The sequence below is a fragment of the Parasteatoda tepidariorum genome, chromosome 1 (genome assembly GCF_043381705.1).
Source record: "Parasteatoda tepidariorum isolate YZ-2023 chromosome 1, CAS_Ptep_4.0, whole genome shotgun sequence".
NCBI lineage: Eukaryota > Metazoa > Arthropoda > Arachnida > Araneae > Theridiidae > Parasteatoda > Parasteatoda tepidariorum.
In genome coordinates, this window is record NC_092204.1 from 45,626,510 (window position 1) to 45,653,432 (window position 26,923).

General features: G+C 30.4%; 1 protein-coding gene across 1 annotated transcript in view; it reads left to right on the forward strand.

The window, feature by feature from the left end:
- LOC107446074 (division abnormally delayed protein) overlaps nt 1-26,923 on the forward strand; it is a 161,551-nt gene that overhangs the window by 126,967 nt on the left and 7,661 nt on the right. The window contains exons 5-6 of the mRNA XM_016060607.3: nt 23,946-24,069; nt 26,508-26,649. Of these exons, the coding sequence (XP_015916093.1) occupies nt 23,946-24,069; nt 26,508-26,649 (266 nt within the window). The remainder of the gene's footprint in view (nt 1-23,945; nt 24,070-26,507; nt 26,650-26,923) is intronic.

Genomic DNA, 26,923 nt, shown 5'->3' on the forward strand with positions numbered 1-26,923 from the left:
TAGTTTATCCCTTTTTACCTCCTCCCTTTCTTTTAGATTTCAATCGAAAGAATAAATGGAGGCCCAAACTGAGAAATTTTTAATGACGAAAAGAGCTTAATTTCGTCTCATGGGAGTTAAAAACGAGACCAACGTGAAAGGGGTTTTGCACAAGATTAGAGAGTAAAACGAAGTCATTTTCTGTACCAATTTAATCTGCATGGTTGCTTTTTGTAAAATGATGTACCTGAGAGGGCAAAATGGCGTTATTAGAGCATATTTTGTGGCATTCAAAGCATTATGAGCGTTTTTTCATAGATTCCAAATTACAGGGAGGTGATAAGTTATTTAATTAACTGCAATCGCCTGTGGGATTATGGGCTTAGCCTACACAGATCTTCTAATTACGATTTTTTTTTAAAAATTGAATCTTATAAAGTAATGTAATATTCTATATGTAAAAATTCTGGTTGTATCATCTAGAATTAATTTATTTCTCAAACAATTGTATTGAGAATTTTTTTTTTTTTTTTTTTTTAATCTTTTGAAAAGTACTCTTTTGGTATTGAAATTTAATGAGACCCATCACATGTTTATCCTCTGGACGAATTAGTTGTCGAATTTTTCGTTTGCTTAAATAATTTTCTTTCTTTGCTGTAACAGAAAGAGGAAAAAGAATATTATACCTCATTTATAGAAAAGTAGAATTTGATGAAATATTAAATAAAATAAAGGCGATTGTTGAAACTTTCTGTTTAAAATAAAGCCCTATTTTTTATTTTAAACATAGACAAACAGGTTGGCATTTTTTTATTTTTTTATATAAACTTTTATTTTTCTAATGCTGAATTATACAAATGCCTTAATTTTTTTATGTTAATAAAAACTGCATTAATTTTTATAATGTTAAATTCGATGAATGCCTTAGTTTTTTCACTAAAATAAATACTAATTGCATTTTTCTGAATTTTCTTAAAAAACTTTCAAGCGAATGAAGTATATGAAGCTTCCTAACTGTCCTGGGTTGTAAAACTATGGTGATTAGAATATTTTACTACGCACCCGGAGGTCCTTGGTTCGAATCCTGATGGAAACCAACGAATATTTCTCTCACACATTTCTTCCTACACATCTCTTTTGATGTTTTGCATTTTGCCTTAAAGTAGGCATATGTTATTTCAATTTTAAATACATGTAATAACAGGGCTACATCCCTGTTATCATTGATTATGTTTAGCTCAAATAATTCAGTCGTGAACCAATTATTCCTTCATTAGTTTTATTTACGGGTAGGCTGGTGGCTATAACATTTCACATCCACTCTCCACAAGGGAGGGGGGTGGACAAAACTCCGGATGGTTCAGGCACATCTTACATGGAACACATCATACAGCAAGAGTAACCCAAAAACAATTGTTCCTGCATTATATATTAATAGAAAAGGAGGTGAAAAGGCTCAATCTTCGCATACCTTGTAACCCTACGCATTAAGGAAAATCATTTAATGCTTCCTAATATGGAAGTGAAAGAAGGAAAGATTCTAAGAATAAATCCTTTGAAACATAAATCTAATTATAATTCATTGGTATGTTTTCAGACTTGAAGTCCCAAAATAGAATATCTCTACACCTATTCTTTACCAAAGACATTTTATGAAAAGAGTTTTAATGCTTTTATTAATGCAAAAGTATTTATAATTTTTGTATTACATACATGTTTTTTTTTTTAATTCGACTATTATTTGTTTCGAAGAAACGAAGCTATTTTGACACGTTTTTGCTCAATTTTAAGAAACCCTTTCTATACAGTGTATATTACGAGTTCATGAAGCACTAACCATGGTCAAAATTGGGGACGTTGACGATGAATATTTCACCTCAAATTATTTCCGATCTACCAGAAATTTTATATATTTGATGGTATTTTTAATGAGTTTTTTGATTTAGTATCCTCGTTCTTATTTATAATAAAATGAATGGTTATTTAATATGAAATGCATTTTTAAGCGCATTATTATTTACCGATTTTCCTAATACTCAAATTTTCAGCTTTAAACCCGTTGATTATTTGTCGTAAGAGCGCGGGGCTGGAGAGGTTGTTAAATGCCATGAGAACAGCGAGAAATAATTTTGAAAAATTGTCTCCATTCTACCATTAACACCCATTCAAATTACTATTCCACACCATTATTCATTCACATTTCTGATTTTTTTTTTTAAAAAATACTCAAATGTAAAATTTAAGTCTTGTAAAAAGTCATTTTTTGCGAATAATCTTCCTCAAAATTACCCGCTGACCTTTTCTGGAAATATTTTTTCCACTTTTTAATATTCATTGTAATAGCTTTTGAAGAGATAACGGTTGATACATTTATACCGGTCATTAGAGAGAGAGAGGGTGGGACAAAATCCTCTTGTTCATGGGGCCTTCAATTGTCGATGCTCCAGGAAATCGAGGAGATAACGATATCGATAATCGCTCCGAAAATTAGCCGACTGATGCAATTCTTTTTTTCGTGTATCAATTGGAAAGGAAATAGTATGCGAAAAATACTCTTCTGTCGTACTTCATCTTTTGTTATCTTAAATTGGGATTTGATTCTTTTTTTTCTTTTTTTTCTTCCTTCTTTGAAATGATGAAAGAAATAATTTTGTCAAACTTGATAGTTATCTTGTCATCGATTATTTCAAAAGAAAATTGAGTGCTACTTTAAATTTTAAAAAAAATATATTGCAACATTTTTGCCCTATTTTGCTACATTTTTCATTCATAAGCTTTCGTGTGTTAAAGGATGGATGTAGAAATCTTACAATCGAAATTTCAACCCCTTTTTCTATCAGCTACGACACTCAAACGTTACCTAATTTCAATGCATATTTCAAATCGATTTTCCGACTAGTTAGAGCAATTAAATTTTAACAGGAGCTCTATTGCTGGTCGACAATACCAGTTTCATTCGAAATTTATCACCAAATAGATTCTATTTTAAAATAGGATTGCATTCTATTTTAAAATAGAAAAATATTTAATGCTTAAACATCTTTTATGAAGCTAAGTTGGACATAACAACAAGTTTCTGGCGGAACAATACCTGCAAGTGACGTTATCGTTGGTTAATCGTCACATTTGTCGATTCAGCCAATCAAAATACGCGCATGATCTTTTTCGCAGATATCCTATTGAATCTGATTTAACCCTTTAACTACTTACGAGACTCATTTATCTTAACAAGTGTTTAAAAATTACTAATGGACATATGTATCCCACCATTAAGTACGACCGGGACATATATGTCCCAGCCTCTAAATTGATAACCGCTTGTCAGAAAAATCCCAAATACTAAATTTGCCTTATTTGTGACCTATTTTGTCCTTTTGAATAATAAACGGAGCGGGAAAAAAAATCATTTTTTAAAATTCGTAGTCAAAGGGTTAACACTAGAAAGACTAATATATATACCTATATTACCCAAAAGCAGTCAAAATGACAGGATTGTGAAAGAATAACTAATGTGTAAAGAAATTTGCTTAAAATTAATTTTTAATATTTTTTATATTATTTACAGTTATATAACAAGTTATTAGTAAATATTAATCATAAAAAAAATTATATGTTGTACAAAAAGTCACACAATTCTAAGAAATTGCGTCATTATATACATCATTGTTTTTCTAATTAAAATTAAAAAGCTGTCAAAATGACTTCCTTGGGCTATCTAGTGTTAAATCACGCAGTTTAGTTGGAAGTACCCAATTTAAACTGCCAACCTGTACGTAACACACGTTTTCTTAAACTTAAAAAAATTTTCATTATTTGAATCCGAGTTCTTTTTTTTTTCTAACATTTTCAGTGCTTTAGTTGCGAAGTGTGCACTGTGCAGTTAAAAAAAATTAAAATATGTATTTAACTGAAGTATTTTTATATTTAATGCTTGTTTATGAATCTTTGTTACATTTTTCTCGTTGAATATCCAAAATGTTTAAAGTAAACCCTGTCATTATGGGAACGAAACCTTTTTTTCATCAGCTTTATAACTTTCGCTAATCTCTTTAAAAGTTTCGGAGTTTAAGATCCTTTATTTAACGTTTTTACGTTAACTAATACTTAAGTAATTTTATGCCTTAGGTGTGTTCATTTTCTCATTTTAGCCAATCTTAATGCTGAGACGCTTTAATTAGCTATCTTATTAAATTACTGTTTACTTTAACGCATTTTAAAGCAATTCGCACGTTGAGAAATAATTAAGGTCTCTTTTAATAGTCTAGATTCTTGAGTTTTATTGGCGGAGAAGGAACTAATTTTGAACGACTTTTTTCTAACAGGCGACGAAAGACTCATCTTTTCTTAAATGATACAGTTTCCTATAAAATTGCTTAACTTGGTTTAACGATCACTTTAATTAAATGTTCAGATAGATTTTTGAGCTTGCTGTTTCCTTGTAAAAATATGTGTTATCTTAATACTTTCGCAAGCAGTGTTTAAATTAGTCGTTGTCTATTCAGAATGAGTTGTTCTTGTTTGCTTTTTTCCTGCGTGATTTGATTTGAAGTTGTATCAGTAAAAGCGTACAATTTATATGCACATGCCTTCGACTATTAACGGTGTTCACATTCTTTGAGGATAATGTATATGCCTTCTTGCTAAGTTTTATGGGAAACTTGAATAACTTTTTGTGCAGATGGCATATTAAAGTTCAGCCAAATGGCTTGGGGCAATATTGTAATAAAACTAACTTTTTCAAAATAGGCGCTAAACGAATTTTGGATATTAAAGCTAGATAACAGCATCCTTTTTAATTTGATAACGATATTCCCAGCATTTACTAGTAACTTTACTGTAATTCTGTTATTAATGTGGTATATACTTGCACACTTTGATTGCTCAGAGGAGAAATATTTTCGTTCAAACGCTTTTAAATTTGGACTCACTGTGAAAAGGATATCTTTTTTCGAAAAACTTTTGAAACTATTTTCTAAAAAACAATTCTTCGTATAACTTTCTTTAACACTGGATCAATTCTTTACAGCAGAAACATTTTCTTTTCGCTTTAAACAGAAAGTTTCATGATAAGATTTTCTAAAATTGCATTATAGACAATTTATCCAATAATCACTTTATAAACAACAATTTCTACTATATCAACATAAGTAACAATCGTTAATTACGATTCTGTATGTTATATCAACGTTCAAATCTGTTCGAAAGCGTAATTTTTAATTAATTACATATTCAAATAAAACTCTCCTCCAAGAGATGGCTATTCTGCCTGAACCCATAGACTTATCTTAAGGAATTTTTTTTATTTTAATATGTAATAGAGATGTCTAAGCTGACGTCATTTCACTTACATGTCCATTGCAATCCATCAATTAACAATCAGTTGCATGTGCAACAAATAGAAATACGTTTTCATTGGTATAGGAATACAAATCATCCTATAGCAGTAGTGCAAACGAAAATTGATTGAATGATCTAGTTCGGCCTCCGACTTGGACATCTCTATTAATTTAATATTACGCTTTTGATAGAGCAAAATGCAAGGGAACCAGACAAGTGTTCCGTTGAGAACAATTTTATTCTAGGCGTTATTTACCAAACCAGGAATCGTGTTAGATTTAGAATAGGCTTGAGAAATGGCCCTTTCCCTATATCCGGAGAATCTCTCGCACGTTTCCCATTCTGTGAGTCCCAGCAAGCTAAATGAGTAAAGAGTTCGTAAGACGATGTAAAATCACCCTGATTAAGACGTCTGAACAATTCCTTTCCTCTCCGGGATAATGATTCAGGACCATTTTATTATCTTCATAGCCATTTTGGAGGGATTTCAGATGTGGTGACGACGCTATCGGAATGCACTATGCGGGCACAGAGGGATAATTTAGTTGAGTTTAGTTGTAGAGTAAATTAAGTTTGCGAAAAGTTTCAGAATTATGTTTTGGTAAGCGTTGACAGGATTGGGCGAGGTAATTTTGCAGAGTAATCAATAGACCTGGATATTTAATCAGTCTTTGTCAATTTAAAATGTGATATGTAAAAGATTATTGTTTTGTAAATGTTATCCCTATCGGGAAAATGTACCGCTTATTTGGAAACTAGTTCATTATGATTAGTTAGGTTCATTACGATAATGGATTTTTTTCAGAATAATTTAATTATCTGATTATTTAGTCAATTTTTGACTAAAGTGTTTAAGCTTTAATAAAACTTCAGAATTCTTGTAGCCAAGAAGAGTCTAAACTTTAATAAACCTTCAGAATTCTTGTAGCCAAGAAGAATCATAAATATAGTCACACATCTGGAACGAAGTGATCTGTTTCATCCGCATATTTTTTCAAAATTTATTTCTGCTGTGAAAAATCAGTGTTGTATTTAAAGGTTAAGTATCAAAAAGTTTTTAAATCATAGATTACTTTCCTTGTAAAGGTTGTTTAAAAAAAATCAATTATCTTTGCCAATTAATATGTAAGACTAATAAGTTGATTTTTTTATGCATAAATACGTTTTAAAACTGATAGATAGATTACTGTTCAATGTAAAAGTTTCTTAAAGAATCAATTATCTTTTATTTAAAAAAAAAATATTATAACTGTCTTTAGAATTTTCAAAACATTCAATAATTTCATTTTGATGAAATTAGTGCAAGAATTTCTTTCTTTTTATCGAGGACAAACACATTAATGCATTTGAATCGAATATCATTTCAAAAAATATTGACATTAACCGATAATAATGTTTGCTTTTTTGTAAGTTATTTAGTTTAATGAAACAAATTAAAGAGGTTTGAATAGAATTCATTAAATAAGAGCTAAATTAAAAAAAACAGAACACGACTTAAAAGCACGAAATAACTTCATTTCGATTCGTTTTAATAAATACACGCAAGACAAGTGAATGCTATATTGTTTTATTACTATCTAGCTTAGTCATTTCGAAAATGAAATCGTGTTATTTCATTTCGGAAGTTATTTATTTTTCATTGAATTTTTCCTTTTTAAAGTACAAATTAAATACGGAGTCATAAATTCCATTAAGATTCATTATGCTCTTTTATCAGCTTAGATTAAAATGATTGCTAGTTTGCATATTCGGCGGGTTCAATTACGGAAAAATAATTATTTTTCTCATATGCGTCTCCTTTGATTATTTTTAAAGCAAATTTTAGTTCCGTTTGAATTAATTTATGTTTAGCTGAAATAATTCTGGGTTGTGTTTAATTGCACTCCATATTCAGTTCGCATGAATTGATTTTGATTAACAAAGCGAACGAAAGCCGTCCCTTTTTAAATTGCAATGCTCAAAAATTAAATCGAGTAACAATTTATGTGCATCAGGTTTTTTCATTGAGTTAACCTGGATTCTAATATTACGGATATCAATGAAATGTTATGTAACTGGTGCACCATGAAAGTAAATAATAAAAACCTATAAAATAAATTATCCCAAGAAACTTAAGAGGTAAGATATTACCTAAATAAGAACTTTCGAAACGAAAATATAAAAAGGCAATAACAGTTCCAAGCAAATTTAAAAATAAAACGTAAAGTTGCCAACGAAAAATGGAAAAATAAAGGTGAGAAACAAAACTAGAAAAACCTTTATTAGCCGAGAGAGAAAAAATAAAAATCTTTAAATCAATTTAAAGTCAAATACAAGAAGCTCATATTCACAATTTAGTGCACTTATATCATTCGCGTATAGACAAAAGAACTTATTCTATTCAAATCTGAACCTTTTTTTTTTTATAGGGGAAAACGATTTTTTTATTTTTTATTATTTCTTATGATACTTGTTCCCCCCCCCTCCCACCTCGTCCCGTTTTATTTTATTTCTGTTCGATAGAATGGTATTGGTCCTTTCCCACCGGGAAATCTTGCTTCCGAAGTAAAGGACATTTTCTAAAAAAATCTTTTTAGTTTTTAAACTTCTGAGACCTAAAGTGTGTTCTTCTTTTGTTTAATGCCTTTTGGAATATTAAAAATAAAAATCTTCCTCTCTATTTGTTGTAAACTTCGGGGCATTTTATGAACAAGAATATTCTTTTTATACTTTTAAGAAACAGTAAAAATGTTTTTTAGATGTCTTAGGTGGTAAAGCTATTCAAGTAAAAACACCTTGTTTTAAAGTTGTAAGTCACATTTTAATTCTTCAGTAGAAAATATCAGAAATCGAAAGAACAGCTCTGAAAAAAGTAAAATACATATTTGCGGTTTTAAGCGCTTTTATAAAGTGAACTTTGAGAAAACGCAGTAAATTTTAATATGGTAAGAAATAAAACTAGAGAAGAATTAAAATATTTTAGTGCATTACATACCGTAATATTTCAAAAGAATTTTCGAATTATGTGACCTGTTTATCGTCAATCTGGTCATTAATTATTTGGAATAGGATTTCTGTTAAAAATGTATATAAGAATTATTTATATAACCTCAATTTCGTGATCAATCGATGTTAGAGAGATTTTGCAACACTTGTCCTTTCACATTTGTGTGCAACACTTGTCCTCTCACATTGTTACGTCTACTTACTGAAGTGCGTACTTGGACCAGTCTTTCTAGTACCGTACTGTATTATGCTTAAAATTACTGTATTATACTAATCCTTAAAACTGAACGCTTATTCTCCGATCAATTCGCTATTTTTTCTCCTATAGCAATTATTATTTACTTTAATTATCGTGAAAAAAAAAGATGATGATCGCATGTAATCTCTAAACTAATTTTATTACTTCAGATTCTTAATAACAAAACGTTTTTTTTTTTATATGTTTATATAGCCATTTCCATATCCCCATTTTATTCAAATAAGTTTTCATTGAAATTCGATTGAGCCAATAATGAATAATCTCACATTTATTTTTCTTTATTCCACGCAGGTGCATTTTAAATTTTTACCTGTCACTTTATAATTCCATTAAAGAATATTTGTCTTTCGAAACTGTCGTTTGCCTTTGCTTCTTTTTTTCCGAATTCTCTTAATTGAAGCTGTTCCGAAGACATGTCGTTGCTCCTCCAATTGGAATCAATTTTAAAATCGCCATTACTGCAAACGACCTCTTCTGTTTTAAAACCCAGACTGTGGACCAATTACTGAAGAGGAAATTCAGCTTATTATGAATTAGAAGGTGCCCAGTTGCGATCTCTTAATGATTTCTTTGTAATGAGGAGACTTCGCTTTCAAACTGCAATACAGAAGTTAATGCTCGGAATTTGCTTAGTTATCAATCAACCGTTATGCTGTCGTCTTCTTAAAACCTCTTTTCTGAGTTCTAAAAGGACTCGGAATAACGATTTAGAATCCATCCGATTTGAATGTTGTTCAACGACTGACAGCTAATTTGTAGAGAAAATTTAATCATCCAATTAGCGTTCGGGAAATCAGTTTTCATACTTTGAAAGTGAATGCTCGTTATCTCTGAGCTGATCGGCTTAACAATATCTTTCGGGACATTCGTCTGTGGTTTATAACAAGCAATGTTTGAACGTTGCTATAAGTGATTGATGTCAAAATTAATAACATAATGAAATAATTTTGATTTACTTAAGTTCGAATTTTTTTTTTTTTTTAGTGCTATTGATTTTTCGCTTTAAATCTTAAATTACCAATGAGTCTATACATTTATCCAAAATAGATTTAGTTTAGAAAGTAGTCTTCTTTTTCTATAGTTTGAATCCTGAAGATTGAACTTGTAAAAATGAAAATTATTTTCTAAGATATTAAACGTAAGAACATTTTCGAAAGAATTTTGTGCTACATTTTCTGAACTTAATTAAAATATTCCCTTAAGCATGAAATTTATATGTGTCTTTCACGAAATGTATATGTGAGTTTGGTCAGGAGCACGGTCTAAAGTTCTGACCCCTTAATGTCATTTTCACTTTTTGCGTACTTCACCGTTTCGCGAGAATTTTTTGAGCAAATTGAAAACTTTTTGACACAATTATAAAATTAGTTTATTCAAAGATAATTCAATACAAAAAATAAGTATAATAGCAAATATTTATTATTTTTTTATTATTATGATAATAGTCGAAAAAATCTTGTATTGTAAGGCTTACAACATTTTTAAGCATGGCAAAATACGAAATTTAAGCGAAATTGGTCGAATAGTTCCTGGTCAATAAGACAGACGCTTAAAATGTTGAACTTACTACCTTCTCTTTTTGTCTTAACCAGCAAAGATTAGATGATATATTTTTAATAGCATATGACAATTAAGTTTCTATCTATTAATTTTATTCATAGCATAGTGAAACTACTTAAATATATTTTAATCTAAATATTTGTGATGATATGACTGCTCTCTTTATCTGTTGTTTTGGACAAATTTACGAAACTATAGTATTTATCTTATCCCCAAATGAGATAATTACCTACAATAATAGGCAAGCTACTTGAATTTATTTTGGAAGATATGGTATATCGGAGATTTTTTCAAGTAGTGGGGGGGGGGGATCAATGTCTTTAAGATTAAGTAACTATTGCTGTGTTCTTTTCCGCTCTTCTGATATTTTTTATCTAATATGTTTCAATGATTTCTTAGAAACAACACTAAATTGTTTACTTTCTTAGAGCTTAACATTTGTACGGTTTCCGTACTAATTTTGACGTTTCGTAAATATGAATTATTATTATTATTCTAAAATTCAGTGGTCATTTATGTGTATATCGTGGTCAATAAATTTTTTTTAAAAAAAGGAACTTTAATATTTTAGGACTGTTACTTTAAAAAAAGTCTAATAATAGCTTTTTTAAGCAATGAATTTATACTATTCAAATTTTGATCATCGGCTACTTACTAGATTAATACAAGTCAAGCGAATCTAATTTGAAATTAAATGACACAGATTTAATTTGGGTCGCACAACATACAGCTTTGGAATGGTCAATATGTGACACCCTAACTGTCCCACAGTGAACTGTCCACATCGTAAAGACACGGTTCCCAGTAGAACACTGAAGTCAAGCATCACCGGCTGCGATTAGTAAGCAGGTGGTCAGCTGGAGTAGGGACCGAGGGTGCGCGGATGTTTCCCAGACCGACGCCAATAGCTCATTGTGCAGTTCCCGTGCGCCGTAAATAAAGTACCTCCTAGCTCACAGTCGAAAAATAGTTTGTGTAATAAACTAGTTTATGTAAAAAATATATAACTGTTTTTTAGATTAATTTCATTTAATTTTGAAAAATTAACAAATAAAAAAAAAATTTGTATATTAAAACAATCATAACATATAGAGGTACTCATTCAAGGCGTACATGATTTTTTTTTTTTAATAAACTTATTTCTAATCAAAACATGTTCGAACTGAAGATTTATTAAAATTTAATGATGCACGTAATTTATATACAATAAAAATGTATGAATTCATTCAATTTTCCATAATTAAAAAACCAGTTCTATCTGTTAGTGTGTGTGTGTATGTATATATATATATATATATAGTTATATAAAAGGAGATAAATAGATAAGAAGCTCTTGTTTTCGACACAATTTATCTACTTTATAATTCTTTTTGTAAAAGCTAGTTCTAAACGTCTGGTTCTGTATCAACAAACGCATCAATTCGTATTTTATTCATTTATCATCCAAATAGAGATGTTTCTTTTAAAAACTCTCCAAGGCAAATTAGAAGGGGGGGGACTAAACGCGCTTACGTTCTATGACCTAAAACAAGCATTACCTGTCAGATAAAAAAGTACTTGCTTAAATGGCAAGTGTGAAATTGATGAGCGTTACTATATTAAGCTGCTTAGGCAAAAGAATCGAATTTTCATTAACATTTTCTGCCTTTTTTTTTCCCTTCTCGATCACTCCCCTGCCCCCTCCCAAGCTAAATTTGCGTAGCAGCTGTCACATTAAGCTCAGTTTCTTTTTCTCGTTTTATTTCTATAATCGAAGAAGGGGGTGGAAAGATTACGCCCTCAACCCCCGTTCCTTCCACTGCGCTTTAAATTCATGAAACGCTGTCTTTTTGATGCACAATTCATAGTCTTCGTTGTCGGACGATGTCGTTAATCAAATTTCAGTATAATTTACTTCAGTAGAATTATCTTTTTCCAAGTCTACTCTGTTTTCTGAGGAGGGTTTAATTAATTTCCGCGAAGCTTAACGTTTTTCTAACACTGTCTGCAGGGAGAGATAAAGTTGTGAAACGATAATTTAAGTCTTCGGTATTTCTTTTATTTTATTTTTTAAACTTCCCTTCAAATCACTCGGATTAGATAATTTGACTAACGTTTTCATTTGCCATCAGATTTCATTAGTTGACCTGAGAAGTACATTATAAGTTGATCTTTTGGTGTGTTGTGTTCTAATTTCCCCCCCTGCTTACTTTGGCAAATACTGAAAACTGAACTTTCTCAATTGTTTCAATTTTTTAAAATGCATCTCTTCTTTTGTAAGGACACGCATTGTTCATTGTCAAAGACTAAAGATAAAACCCATGGGGACATTATTAATTATACCAAAATTATTTTTAAAAAAATATGTCTAGTATCGGGACCATCAAATTTAACCCAGTAAACTATTATTAAATACCCTAAGTACTCAATTTTATTTATTTATTTTATTTTTTGTTGATAAAAATGGATATCAAGGGAAAACGTGGGCCACGACGAAACACCAGTGATCTTTTTCATTGTCTCCTTTCAGTTTCTAACTCTGTTAGATCAAATTACCTAGCGCACTGTTCAATTATTACCAGAACTCCTTCCAACTAAATGTCTGATGTTGTTTTATGATATGGAAATAAGAATAAAACGATTTCAAATGGGGGGAGGGGAGAATTGAACTAATTAGACACTCTCAATCTGAGACGATTAAATCGTCACCACTATTGGAAGTGTCTTAACTTAGTAACCCAGCAATCGCTTGCATGCGAGTCTTGTATCTCTTGTAAAAGGTGGATAATATTTGTAATGTCGTTTATTTATGTTTAGTAAGTTTTGCTTTTGGTGGGTACTTTTCAGTGGCGTGCAGTGAGAGTTGGGCATGGGATCAAACGTACCAGACATATAGTCAATAATTGACCACCTATCCGTGAAATAACATGAATTCCACACCACCTAAATATGGAGCTTTAGCGCCTTAAAATACCGAAAAAAATAGATCACGTATAAAATGTAAATGTTTTAAACTTTTTTTTGGGGGAGGGGAGGGAATTAAGAATATTTTGTTGGTTATAATTAATTTTACCATAAAATTTTTTTTCTTCTTATGTTTACACAAATGTCCCGAGCAGGGCTAAAGACCTCCATATAGCTCCCGAAGATGCCGTGGCCAGAGGATCTTATGTTTGCATGAAACTGAACTTTGTATATTGATATTAATGAATTTTTTTTTTTTTAATTTATTAAAATGTCTCCCTTCTAGTGATTAGGCTACGCTTTTCATGCTCATCTGATCAAGGAGTTTGCTCCGGGCACATCTACCGACCTTTGCACATCACTGGTTCTTTTGTTCTAATAAATTTTAAGTACAAGTTGTATTATTGTAGTAGTTATGTTTAACTTGCGTTAATTTCGTGTAAATTTGGACCAAAATGGACTTTTTCTCAGCAAATTGGCAGTTAACAGATACGTGACCCATCCGAATTGCTCTCATATCCGTTTCACTTGAAAACGCATGTTTCAAAACTATTTATAGCTAGCTAATGGCAACCAAAAATATTTTTCATTATCCATCTCAGCTCAGCTGGTGATGTAGCAGTTGGCCAGGACCCGCAGTGTGAGAAATCACGCGAAATAATTGAATCAGTGAGAACAATTACTGCCCTACTTTTTTCAATCTAGCGATTCGACTTGCAAAATATTTCACCAAATGTCGTGCTCAATATACAACTTGTGAAATTAATATCAATTAAGAAACAGTGTAAAACGTCCCTTTCTGTAGCAGATGTTTTACTTCTCCCATTTAAGCTTCTAATTCGTCAGAGTTGCGAATTAAATAAAAATTTGTAGAATGTAGAATGGCAATATTCCACCTTGAGCAGATCGACCTCTACGGTTGTGGCTCAACGACCTGCGACCTTCTGAAAGCAAATCCATGAGACTGCAATTGGGCAAACACCTGTCCAGGGTCGACTAAAAAATATAAAAAATTTTTTATCCCTCCTACGCATTTTTTCGCCCCCTCACGACGGCCGGCCCATGCTACAAACCTTCCAATCAGCCTGCGTATTATTCTCATCGCCATGGCAACTGAAATACCTCCTCAGTTTTATTTTATTCAAATTCTTTATTGACATGCTGATTAATTGAATTCGGACTTGCCGCTTTGCTTTAAAATTAATGCTTATTTCACTTTTTTTTTTAATGAAAGGAAGAGATTTATTTTAGTTTTAATGTAGTTGATTAGGCATTTGAAAAAAATAAAATGAGTGCTTAGGAATTTATTATTTAATGTGTTCTATAAGTGTTTCTCTTAAAGAAACTTTTTTTTCTACTTTTACACACTACACGCACTACAAAACTTTATTTTACATAATTATATTTTTAAGTTTTAATTAAAGTCTAGAAATAGTAAACAAAGAGGCGCTAATAATTTGTGTTGGAAATAGGTGATTTTTTTTAAACATTAATTCATGTTTTAAAATAAATCAAGATTTCCTTTATTTTTCCTCTAAACATAATAAATGAATTTTTTCCCCAAAGAAATGGAATGATAAATAGAACAAAACTTAGTAAGAACACTGTTGCATCATGTGATTGCATCCAATCAAGGAATCATTGCAATATAATCTACGAAGTAGATCGGTGTGACCTCGAAAATTTCCATAAACGCTAATAACTTAAACGATTTAACCCCCTTTGCACAACTATTACAGTTATCCTTTAAATTATTCTTTTTCTTAATGAATTTATCGATAATACGTCAATCTAGCAATAACATAAGTATGCCCACTACATAATGTTAATAAAATGATTAGTTAACTGCCTTTATCATTAAATTGTTCCCGATTAAAATTAAAATAATTAAATTGTTGATCTGCCTTCTGATAACCTATTAGAAATTGCATCTTGTACGGTAGTTTTAATCAGTATTTTCTCATTAATTCAACCTTTTACCAAAACAATCTAGTCAACCTTTTCATAATATTCTGTGGTAAATGACCCCACAGTCTAAACCACGACATTAAATTAATTGCTTTTACCTTAATATAGGTCATCTTTTATTTGTTTGGCTATTTACTGTAGTTGACTAGCAAGATGCCAACTATAAATTGAACAAAAAATATATGTTATTTAAAACTAAAAATATTTGTAGTTAGTGGAAGAAAATATTCTTCGATTCAGAAATTTTTAATATTTGCAAACTTGTCATAGTTACATCGGGTTTCACAGTATTATGCGGTTTCAATAATTTATTGCTAGAAATTCAAAGATTTCGCTGCTTAAAAAGCCAGTTTTCTGAATGAAGAAATAAAAATTCAGTGAAAGGTTACGTCACATAGAAAATTTATATTTTATTTTCTGTACTGACTCACAGAATTTTTTTAAGCATTGGTAAAAGATTCGGTAGATAATATTTTTAGAACATTAATTTATTTCAACAATATTTGTTGAGCCAAAATAATTTTTTTTTTTTTTTTTTTTTTTTGATTNTTTTTTTTTTTTTTTTTTTTTTTTTTTTTTTTTTTTTTTTTTTTTTTTTGAATATCTCAATATCAAATCTCTATATGGATTTACTAAATGTGAGCAATATTCGTATGTAGGATTTTCTTAATTCTATTTGTTCATAAACTCAAATAAAGCTATTCTAAATATTATTACCAGTATATTTATCTCTCTTAATATGAAACATGATGTTAGGCATTTTTATCGGGCCTTTTTGGAATTTTAATGTCATGGCATTTTCCGAGTTTAATTGATATACTTTATTTTTGTATCGGTCTATATTATCCTTTTTATTTAAATTAAATTTATCAACACTGACGATAATATCGCATCCGATAATTATCATTATTGTTAATACATGCTACACTATCGTAATCGATGTCGATAACGATCGGTTTATTATCGCATTTGGTCTTTTTCAAAAACGATAGCGCTCGTGACATTATCTTTTTTTGATATATCTCGTTGTCGTTAAATTTTCCGATATTATCGTTAATGATTATCATAGCAATTTTAATATTTATCGTATGGTATGGTGTTCACGTCATGACGTAAGAATACTGATAGTTACTGATAGTTATTGTGATAGTTAAAAATATTGTTGCACGGTGTATTTCATTAAAATAATGTTCTGTAAGACAAATTTACATCCTTCAATAGTAAATATTTAACTTATATATAGCCTTCATCTTTTTTATGATTGTGAACTGCTTGAGGAGTTTTTTTTTCTTCTCCTTTTACATAAAATTTTAATTAAATATTTTTCTTCTTTTTATTTTGTCGAAGAACGTCTTGTTTTGAAAACTAAATAATGCCTTTAATAGAATATTCAAAAAAATCAAATTCTGGTTAAATATTATTTTTTTCGCATTATGAACGGACGTCTTATTTTAAAAACTGATTCACATGCCTTTAAAAGAATATTTTTTAATCGAATTGTTGTTAAATATTATTATTATTTTTTTTGGTATTATGTAGAAGAAGAATCTTATTTTGAAAACTAATTCATGCCATTAATAGAATTTTTTTTTTAAAAATCAAATTCTAATTAAATATTTTCTTTTCATATTATGTAGAAGTATGTATGTCATATTTTCATATTTTGAAAACTGATTAATGCCTTTAATAGAATATTAACATCTCTTTGAAATCAAATTAAAAACCTTGGTTTTCAAAAGAATCCTTTTTCCATTTTGCTTCTATTTGCTAACAGTATATGAGGTTTGTTGGAGTTCTTGGTTCTGGAAATTCTCCTACCCCCAGGAAACATTCCATTTACGGCTTTAGCCTCCTTTAACCTTGCAATCTCATTTCTTTTCTTTTCTTTCCTTTTTCTTTTAAGGAAGAAAACACCTCTTTCTCCCTTCTTTATATCTTTTCTACTTTATTGATTTAGTTCTGTTAAAAAAAAAAGAAAAGAAAATAATAATATTTTGGGGCACGTCCAAAAGAACCAATCGTTTGGATTGTTCATTTTGCTTGGTTGTTATGATATATATTACTAGTGGGAGATGTTTTACAACTGATATTTTTGCATTTACTTCTCTTCAAAATCTGCTCTTAACTTCGCAAGAAATCGTATTTTTTTGTTTTTTTTTGTTTTGTTAATATCAATTTTGAGATGTGATCTAAGCTCTGATAAGAATGAAACGGTATGAAGTTAAGTTAAATTGGCTAACGAGAGTGCAAAAAAATGTATGATTGTTAAAACTTTTAATTGAAATTAATAATAAAAAACTAATAAAAAAATAAAAATTTTAAAATATAAATAATTAAGGATTTGGTTGTTTGACCAAATTAATAATAAAAAACTAATAAATGAATAAAATTTTGAAATATAAATAATTAAGGATTTGGTTGTTTGACCAAATTAATAATGAAAAACTACTAAATGAATAAAATTTTAAAATATAAATAATTAAGGATTGGTTGTTTGATCAAATTAATAATAAAAAACTAATAAATTTATAAAATTTTAAAATATGAATAATTAAGGATTTGGTTGTTTCCCCAAACCTAATGTTAGTTTTTGGTTTTAAAATAAATTATTCCGTGGTGACAAAATTATTTGTTTAGAACTCTATTTCGCTTTCAGTTACAATTTTCTATTTTTTTTTTTTTTTTTTTTGATTTTTTNATTTTTTTTTTTTTTTTGCCCCCTTTCAGAAATCAAATTACTTGAAATACCATCTGTAAATTACTGTAGGAAACCTCTTCTCACAAAACCTTCAATAAATGAACTATATATAAAGCTTACTTAACTAACCTAATATACATAAATCAGTTTTATTCCTTGAAATATGTATTAACTCCCATCGCGGTCTCCAGCGCCCGTGTGCATACAACACGCACCTCCAAACTAATATGAAAATTTTCTTTCGTTCTCACTACCTACTACTTTCCAATAATTTAGTAAAGCAACATTTCTCCTAAATATTTATAAGAGGCCTGACTGAAAATTCGCGCAAGCCACTGGTGATAAATTATTCTTTCTACAGTCAGTTGAAGATCTAATGGTAGGTAGTGAAAACAAATTTCTTTATCCGCTGCAATATCATTATTCATATCTTGTAGGGGACTCGATTGCTTTTTCAGCCAGAGGATATGTGTGCATAACCATAAAAATTCAATTTCCCTTCTCCCCTGGCGATATTACTCTTCTTCTTATTGATTTCTTTTTTTGGAATAAATGGTATTATTTCCTCCCTTACCCCCTTTTTTTCTATCAGGGTTTTTCGTCTTTCATACATAGTTATCACCCTATTATTTGTCGCAGCAAAATTCATTTCTGAAATTTGCCCCATTTGTGGGCCAAATCTTTTACATTTTACTGTAATGGAAAGATTTTTTTGAACCTTGTACTCTCGTCGTACTCTTTTATGTCACACAAATCATCAGAGGTTGAACCTTTCTCTTCGGGTGATCCATGTTTTAGTCCTTTTGGAGATCAGATGTTGAACCTTTTTCTTCGGGTGATCCATGTTTTAGTCCTTTTGGAGATCAGATGTTGAACCTTTCTCTTCGAGTGATCCATGTTTTAGTCCTTTTGGAGATCAGATGTTGAACCTTTCTCTTCGGGTGATCCATGTTTTAGTCCTTTTCGAGATCAGATGTTGAACCTTTCTCTTCGGGTGATCCATGTTTTAGACCTTTTGGAGAAATTTTGCTGATGGGTCTTTGTTGCCTGAAAAAGCAGTAGTTGGGCACCAAAATGTAATGTTTCCTGGCTTATCTCATGTGATTGATGGTAATGAATTAAAACCTTAAATGTAATGACGATGGGAATGTGGATTTCGCGATTGTAAAATTTTTAAGTAACATCGATACATAGAACAAAATAAAGTTATAAATTTTGGTTTTCATCTAATCATCAAAGAAGTATGTTAGTTCAGATAGATCCGGCAACTTTCATACCTGAAAAATTAGTGATTGAGCATCAAAATATAACGTTTCTTGGTTTATCACATATCATTGATGACTATAAATTTAAATCATAAATATAAACCCAAATCTGAGATGTCGACGGTAATGTAGCATGAGTTCGTCTTCGGAAAATGTTGGTTTTTATTTAATCATCGAAGGTATATGTTGTTCTAATAGATTCTTAGTCTTAGTTCTCGTTAAATGTCAGCAGTAGAGCGTAGAAATATAATATTTCCTGGGATACCACGTGCTAGTTTTGAACACATCGCATATTGATTTAGAATTTTGCTTAAAATAATTATAGATATTTCTAAAATATTGTTAAAATAATTATAGATATTTCTAAAACATTGTTAAAATAATTAGAGATATTTCTAAAATATTGTTAAAATAATTAGAGATATTTCTTAAATATTGTTAAAATAATCATAGATATTTCTAAAATATTGTTGAAATAATTATAGATATTTTTACTAATAGAAGGTGTAGGAGCAACTGTTTGAAGAAAACCTGACTGTTTTTTATTTCCCAAAAAAGATTTAAAATGCTGCTTATTTTGTTATCTTTGTTCAACAATCTTAATTTAGAATTTTAGCACAATAACTTCATTTAATCTTGTTGAAATCCATACTGTTTTTGATTTATAAACGTAAATAACGTATCCAGTTAACTGCTTGTAACTCATTCATATCAGTATTGACAATATAATGTATGACTAGGGCTAAACAAAACTGTAATATCTCGATATATCGCCAAAAATATCGACACTTTACGATATATATTTCATTTGTATTACTATTGACGATATTTTTGTTACCTAATTGAAAACAAACATTCTTTTATTAACATCAGTACTGACCATAACTTAAATAAAAAATCGATGCTTAGTTATAAAAATACAACAATAGAGTTAAAATCGGCACTCAAGATAGTATAGTATCTTGTTCGATAATTATCGCGATATCCTCTTCCATAATTATCGTTACCACTATTTTATCGTGTTTGATAAACATTGATAATGGTATTGTAGCTACTGTTGCTAATTAATATTTCGATATTATCGTAGGATATGACATTTACTTAGATCTTGTGGGAAAATATTCTAAAATAACGTTGTACGATATTTTAAATGCATCGATATTTCACCCGGCTCTCGTTTTGACTAAAATTTAACTACCAAAATGCTATTAATCCTTTAATAACGCTAATAAACACTCTCTTATAATATTTTTTAAAGCATTTTTGTGTATAATGTCCACTTCCACAATAAAATGGTACAAGCTCTGAAAACGAGCTACTCATTTGGGAGTACTCAAATGATAACATTCATGGAAATGACATATCGTGAATGAGATGCCCGTATGTTCTCATAATAAGTGCAGAGTGCACGATGAAGACATTCATCTTGCTAATGGTCTCCCCATCCTTAAAGTGAATTTCGGGTTCCGAACATGAAATGTAATGCGAACAAGCATGAAACCGGCAATTCCTTTTGCAGTCACGAGTCTCTTGGCCAACGCGTGATCTAAAGCACTCCCCCGATTCTGGCTTTATATAGTAATTGCTGTTATTAATTTGCGAAGGGTAATTGTTTGAGTGAAAGTAAGTGTTGAAAATCTTGCCTGGTGGCATCATTCGAAGCGATTGGAAAGCACTTGGAATATTCTTTTTATCTTTATTTTTATAAAGCTAGAAAATTCAGTATTTATCGGGAGTATCGTTAGTTTGTGGCACAATAAAATTAAACTAGTGTATGATTTTATTCTATTAATCAAATAACTTTGCGTTGGGGTAGCAGTTCCCGTAGGTTTCCGGCTACGGTACACTAAATCAGGGTTTCCCAAACTTATGACTTTGGTGTACCCTTTCTAAATTTTTCGTAACGCTGTGTACCACTCATAAAAAAATGGACGCATTTTTTACCATAAAAAAATTGCTCAAAAGTTAAAAATCACAACTGGCTGTTGACATCATTCATTATTAACTGTTAACTTTGCAAAAAATAGCTGATAGAAAAATACGTAATCGTAAATTTCATGTCTAGCTTTGTTTTTAAATAAAATTTTCTGAAATTTTCGTTTGTTGCAAGATATTCCGCATAAGAAAGCTTACCCCCGCTAAATTCTTCCCGTACCCCTGGGGGTACGGTTACCACACTTTGGGAAACACTGCCCTAAACACGATATTGGGAGAATACGTTTTTAAATATCGTTGTAGCGCACAATACTTATCGCCCAGCCTTCCCGTGAAAAACACTATATAAATGAAATCCATGGTATAACTGTAGTACAAATCTAGAAATATTGGAAAAACAAAGCCGGTTCTTTTTAGCATATCAGAATAAGTGCTCCACTGCCATTTTACCAAAATATCAGTATCGTTCCCTTACTTTGTTCCCAAATCGAATAATTCGACCGCAGAGAAAGTGAAAAGGGTGGTCGACCCCTCTTCCCTAAAGAATACTCCTTCGCATAATAATCATGGATCCCCCTCCTTTGAAACTTACTCTCTCAGCATCCCTACCTTTTATTCTTGCACACTTGGTATACTGCTTCAGAATTGCATTGGACTGGATTATTTTCGTTCTATCCTTATTAACTCGATTCTTAATTAAATATGGAATGTTTAATTCAGACTGGCAATTTGAGGATTTATTTGTCTTTCAAAACCTTTAATCATGTTCTTATAAATAAATCCCTTTTGATAAAGAAGTCAAATCTCCAAATAAAAATGAATCTGTAAACAAGACAAATAAAAATACCCCTATTGGGGTCATTGAGTTATAAAAGGATTTTTAATAGTTAAAAATAGTATAATGCTCTGGGGGTGTCTTCTAATGAAACTCCCATCTTACTCTTGGCGATCGAAATTGTGATTAGTCCGTGATACCGAAAAAAGCTGACGATTTTGGATGTACAATCTGCATTTTGCTAAAAAAAGATTATTTATTCTCATCAAGTTTCAAAATTAGTTACAATGTTCATCACCAGATAGCGACAGTTAACTAAAACAGTGATTGCTTATCCCTATTAGACAATCCAACTCAAAAATTTGCTCGGCTGTCTGTTAGTTTAGTCCACAGACAGCAGCTCCTTGTTGTTGCAGCAAAACGTGGTTATTTTGAAAATACAGTTTTATAGTTTTCCTTGGATAGCAGTATGATCTATTGTCAAACTTGTAACTAGCAAAACTTGGTGAGAGTAACTAATCCTGTCTACTAAACAGAACGGAACGCCGTAAAGTGTACATTTCTATCTTTGTTTAATTGATTTCGTTTAAATTGTCGGATCATTTTTTGGTCGCTCAGTAAGAATCTTATTATAAGATCTAATCTGATTCTAAATTATATTATCACAGTTTCGGATTGTGTGAAGCTATTAAAACGTTCAACTTTTGGTTAATTGACAAAATTAACACGCTACTGCATCTTCTTATGTATTTTTCTTGGGAAAAATTTACTTTTTCAAAAATATCTTTATTTATTTCTGTACATATTCCAGTACAATGTCTGAAATATGCCAGCAGCATTAATCATACATTTTCTTTTTCTCGAATTCCATTCAAAATGGGCGCCATTAAGACCACTTTATTCTCTACACACAAATAAACGATCCATCGCTGAATACAAACCAGCGATTAACTATGTTTTGTCAACTAATTCATCAGCTTGCACGAACCTCAACTAGAAAATCGTACTAACGCTGTCCTGCGAAATAAGACAGGACTACTGAAGTTAATATAAAATATATCGAAAAATTCTAACACTCTTGGCTCTAAAAAAGTGTTCCTAGTAAACGAGGTAATATTTACTTAGTCTGGAAAGTGACCCAGACGTTATTTATCTTTACTAGAGACGTCTTATTCAGAGGGGAAATAAAAAATTCTTCAGATTCCTTACATTAAATGGAAAGTAGTAGGGAATTTATTATTTTTCATTTCTAAGAAAAGAGATTTTTAACTTGTTCGTTTATTTGTTCAACTCAATTCGACTTGCTGAGTTATTCTAGATTTAATTCGGTAAAACTAAACTAAAAATCCGCATTGCTTCTTTCAACCTAATAAATTTATTATTAAATGCAGCTTTTTTTTATTTGTTTATTTATTTATTTTTTTGTTAGAGAGAGGGAATATTAAACGTTTTACCGATATATAATGTGCTTACACAATTATATATCCGTTTGATAATAATTTAGGTGCATTTTAAATTTGTCTGTTCGATATTTGAGAGACCAAACTCTTAATGAAGCAGATTAAAGTTACATATCTATCTGTTAAACAATAATTTTTACGGACATTTAAATTTTACATGTTTCATATTCAGAAGACGAATTTTATAATAGAGCAAAATTCATATTTTTGTATGATATTCTATGATAAATGTAAACTCCATGGTTTTGATATATGTTGGTACAGTTAGTTACATATGTTGTTAAATTGTAATTTTATTTGCTGTGTATATTTTAATTTTCTATGTTCAATATTTAAGAAATGAATTTCATAATGAAGCGATAATTCTATTACTATCTATAATTCTATGATAAATATAAACTCAATAGTTTTGATATAATGTATTTATACAGTTTTTACATATGTCGTTGAATAGTAATTTTAATGAATTTGTTCGAATTTTAAGAGATTAATCTAATAATAAAACAAGAATTGTATCAATATCTATTGTAAATGTAAATTTTATTTGCTGATAAATATGAACTCTTTTATTATGATTATACAGTAAGAAATAACAGATGTAATTCTCCATTTACATTTGCTCTCAACCTTCATTTTTTGATAAATCAGTTGACATAGTTAACTATTATTAAAAAAGAAGCTGAATATATATACTATTTTAGAATTTTGAATCTAAATATTTTGAATAATACGTTAAATAGCCTAAACTTTTCTAAAAATGTTTTTTTTCCTCTTCCTCCAGGTACACGAATACGATCGCAGGCGTGGGAGTCGCAGCCCAAAAATACAATCCTGAAATGAAAGCACCAGAAACTGACGATCTTGTTGTCATGGCACTCGATGAAAAGCTACAAAAAATGAGCAGGGTATGTTGCAGCCATTTTTTTTAAAATATGTTCTTCTGTTAAATCACTTTATTATTATTATAAACAGACTTACAAGTGGTGTAAATTAGATAACGATATTAGGTTTTTTATTCGAATTTAATTACAATTCAATATTGTCTCCGTCTAAAATAATTCCCTCGGGAAAATATATTTCCATTCCTAATAGCAGTGCTGGAGCTCGATACAAAAATAGTCTTTATCTGATTGGTTACAGTCTTCCACTGTCCCAAAATGACGCCCATCGAAATGAATTTTCAATCTGGGAAAGAGGAAAAGTTCAAAAGAACTCAAGTCAGCAGGGGTCTGTTTAGAAGAAATTTGGGTCCGTTAACGGACCCTTCACAAAATATCTTTTCATAAAAACGGACCCTTCACAAACTATTTTAACTTAAAAACGGACCCTTCACAAAATGATTTTTCCTTTAATCGGATCCTTCACAAATTAGTTTATCTTCATTATTATTTTGTTAATCGAATAAACCCTTTCCAGGGCAGAAAACAAGAAAGATGGATGTAAACGAATTAAGTTTTGTCTTCGGCAGACGATTCTTCCATTATTCGTCCGAAATTAATATTCTGCGTTCAGCAGTATAGGCTAAATACCAAATATTTGTATGTTGCATCTCTAATTTAGAAGCAGCAATTGTTGTTTATTTTTTAAAATTTAATTTTTTTAATTATAATTTTACAGTGTTGAGCATAATCTTGTATGTCTTTACAATTTAAAAACTCCTTGAAAAAGTTTTTTTTTGCAATAACGGACCCTATTTGCACAAATTCATAAAAGCGGACCCTGGTTAAAAGAATGTGAGTAATTTTTTCACAATTTCACGAAAAACGGACCTTTCACAAAATGTCTGGACAGACCCCTGGTCAGGTAAAAAGAAAGGTTGAGCCTCAAGAATGTGTTAATTGGTCGAAAACGTTGCCGTTCTTGATATCTCACAGGCATGATACTTTTTCGCAGTTCAAATCAAATTCGTTATTCAAAATCTGATGAACAGTGATGTAATACACATTGGAACTTTTTTCCGATCATTCTGACTGCGAATTACTGATTTGAAAACTCGAGATCCCGAATTCCATCAGTTCTTGCTGTTTAAGTCCTTCTGAATCTTCTTTCCGAAAAACCTGGCCTATTGATAAAAAAAAAACTGTCTTACTTGACTTACTGGAGTTATTCAAAATTTTAAGTCGGAAGAAAATTCTGATAACTGACCATTGCTCCACATTAATATCACTCATTTTTAGAACGCACTACAAAAACTTATTTAACAAGTTCGCTAAGGACAGCCACATTAATCTACCGATTTCACTGTACTAAAAGTGTATGAAAGGTTCACCTACAATCTATATTTGGAAGATCCAGGACTGCCATATCAAATGTTACGTCTCCAGTCTTATTACTTAATTTACACACCTTGTGTATCTAGTTTTAATGTCTGAACTATTTCTTTTGTATGTGTCTTTCGAATTAAGTATATGGAAAAATGAACAGATAAAGACCTTAATATTTTTTTTAAACAAAACAATAAAATAGTTTAAACTCAAAGTGAAATTAATCAGCTTTTAAAAATACCGGGACCTGTAATCAAACTTGTTACATGACATATTTGTGACCGTTGACTTTAATGAAAAGCTGTAAATATATCGTAAAATTTTCTGCTATAGGTCTCATTCCTTCACAAGTATTTTCTTAACGATAACAAAGTCTTATGAGGTTTAGCACACATCCGTTTCTTCATGATGGAAAAATCTATTAAATTCAAGTCAGTGAATAAGGCGACAATTTTTGTTTTATAAGAAATTGTACCTTACACCATTCTTCAGTGCCTTTAGCTCTATATGCTGTTGGAAGTTTCATTTATGGTTTCCATAGAAATTGCGTGGCTAAGGAAGCATAACATCATTCAAATTGAGTTAGCGATATGTTGCTATAAAAATATTCGTTTTGAAACTTTGTCTAAGTTGCTTTTCGTCACCCTGTGTTTTTTAAGTACAAGTATTTTCTACTCTTTTATTTTAATACGCAAACTAAATACACTTTGCTAATGTATATAATAAAAAAGATTGTACTAAATGAAAGGTATGCATTATTATTCGCTCGTAAGAAACTTATTTATACTCTATCGCATAAATATTTTGCGACTGACCTATTTCTCGACAAATCTGTTTCATTTAATCTGAATTTAAATTAAAATCCAAGCATGCAACGAATTCGGTAGTGATTGGTAAATTTTCAAATCACGTCAAGCAAATTATTTAAATGTACTCGCATTAACTTGCAATTAGCGTAGTAACTGATCGTATAATGGCGCTTGAAAGTAGTGGGGTACATTTAAAATATGAATGCGCGACCGATACTTAATTTGTATTGATAATTGTAAAATATGAATGTCATTTGAATCTTTCAACAGTTGCTGAGGCAGAGAATCCTGCCGGAACTGCCCCAAGCAGACTCTTATATGGCGGAGGGGAGTGGCAGTGGCATTTGGACGAGAAATCAAGTAGGAGACGATGAAGATTACGATAAAGGATCTGGAAGTGGTGATTGGGGAGGTAAGGATACATTCTCTTCCTCTTCATATTGTATTCACAAAATGGAATAGCCTTTATTTTATGAAATCAATATGCAATGAAATTCGATCATATTTTAATATGATTTATATTTTTAGTTTTGTTATTTAAAAGGCAGCCGCTCTGCCGTTGTATTATAAATAACGCTTTTTTGCAAATAATGTAACTGTTGTAAGTTTGTAACAACTTACAACAGTTACATTATTACAACAGTAATGACTTAAGTTTTGTCAATCTTTAGCAGCGTTGAAAATCG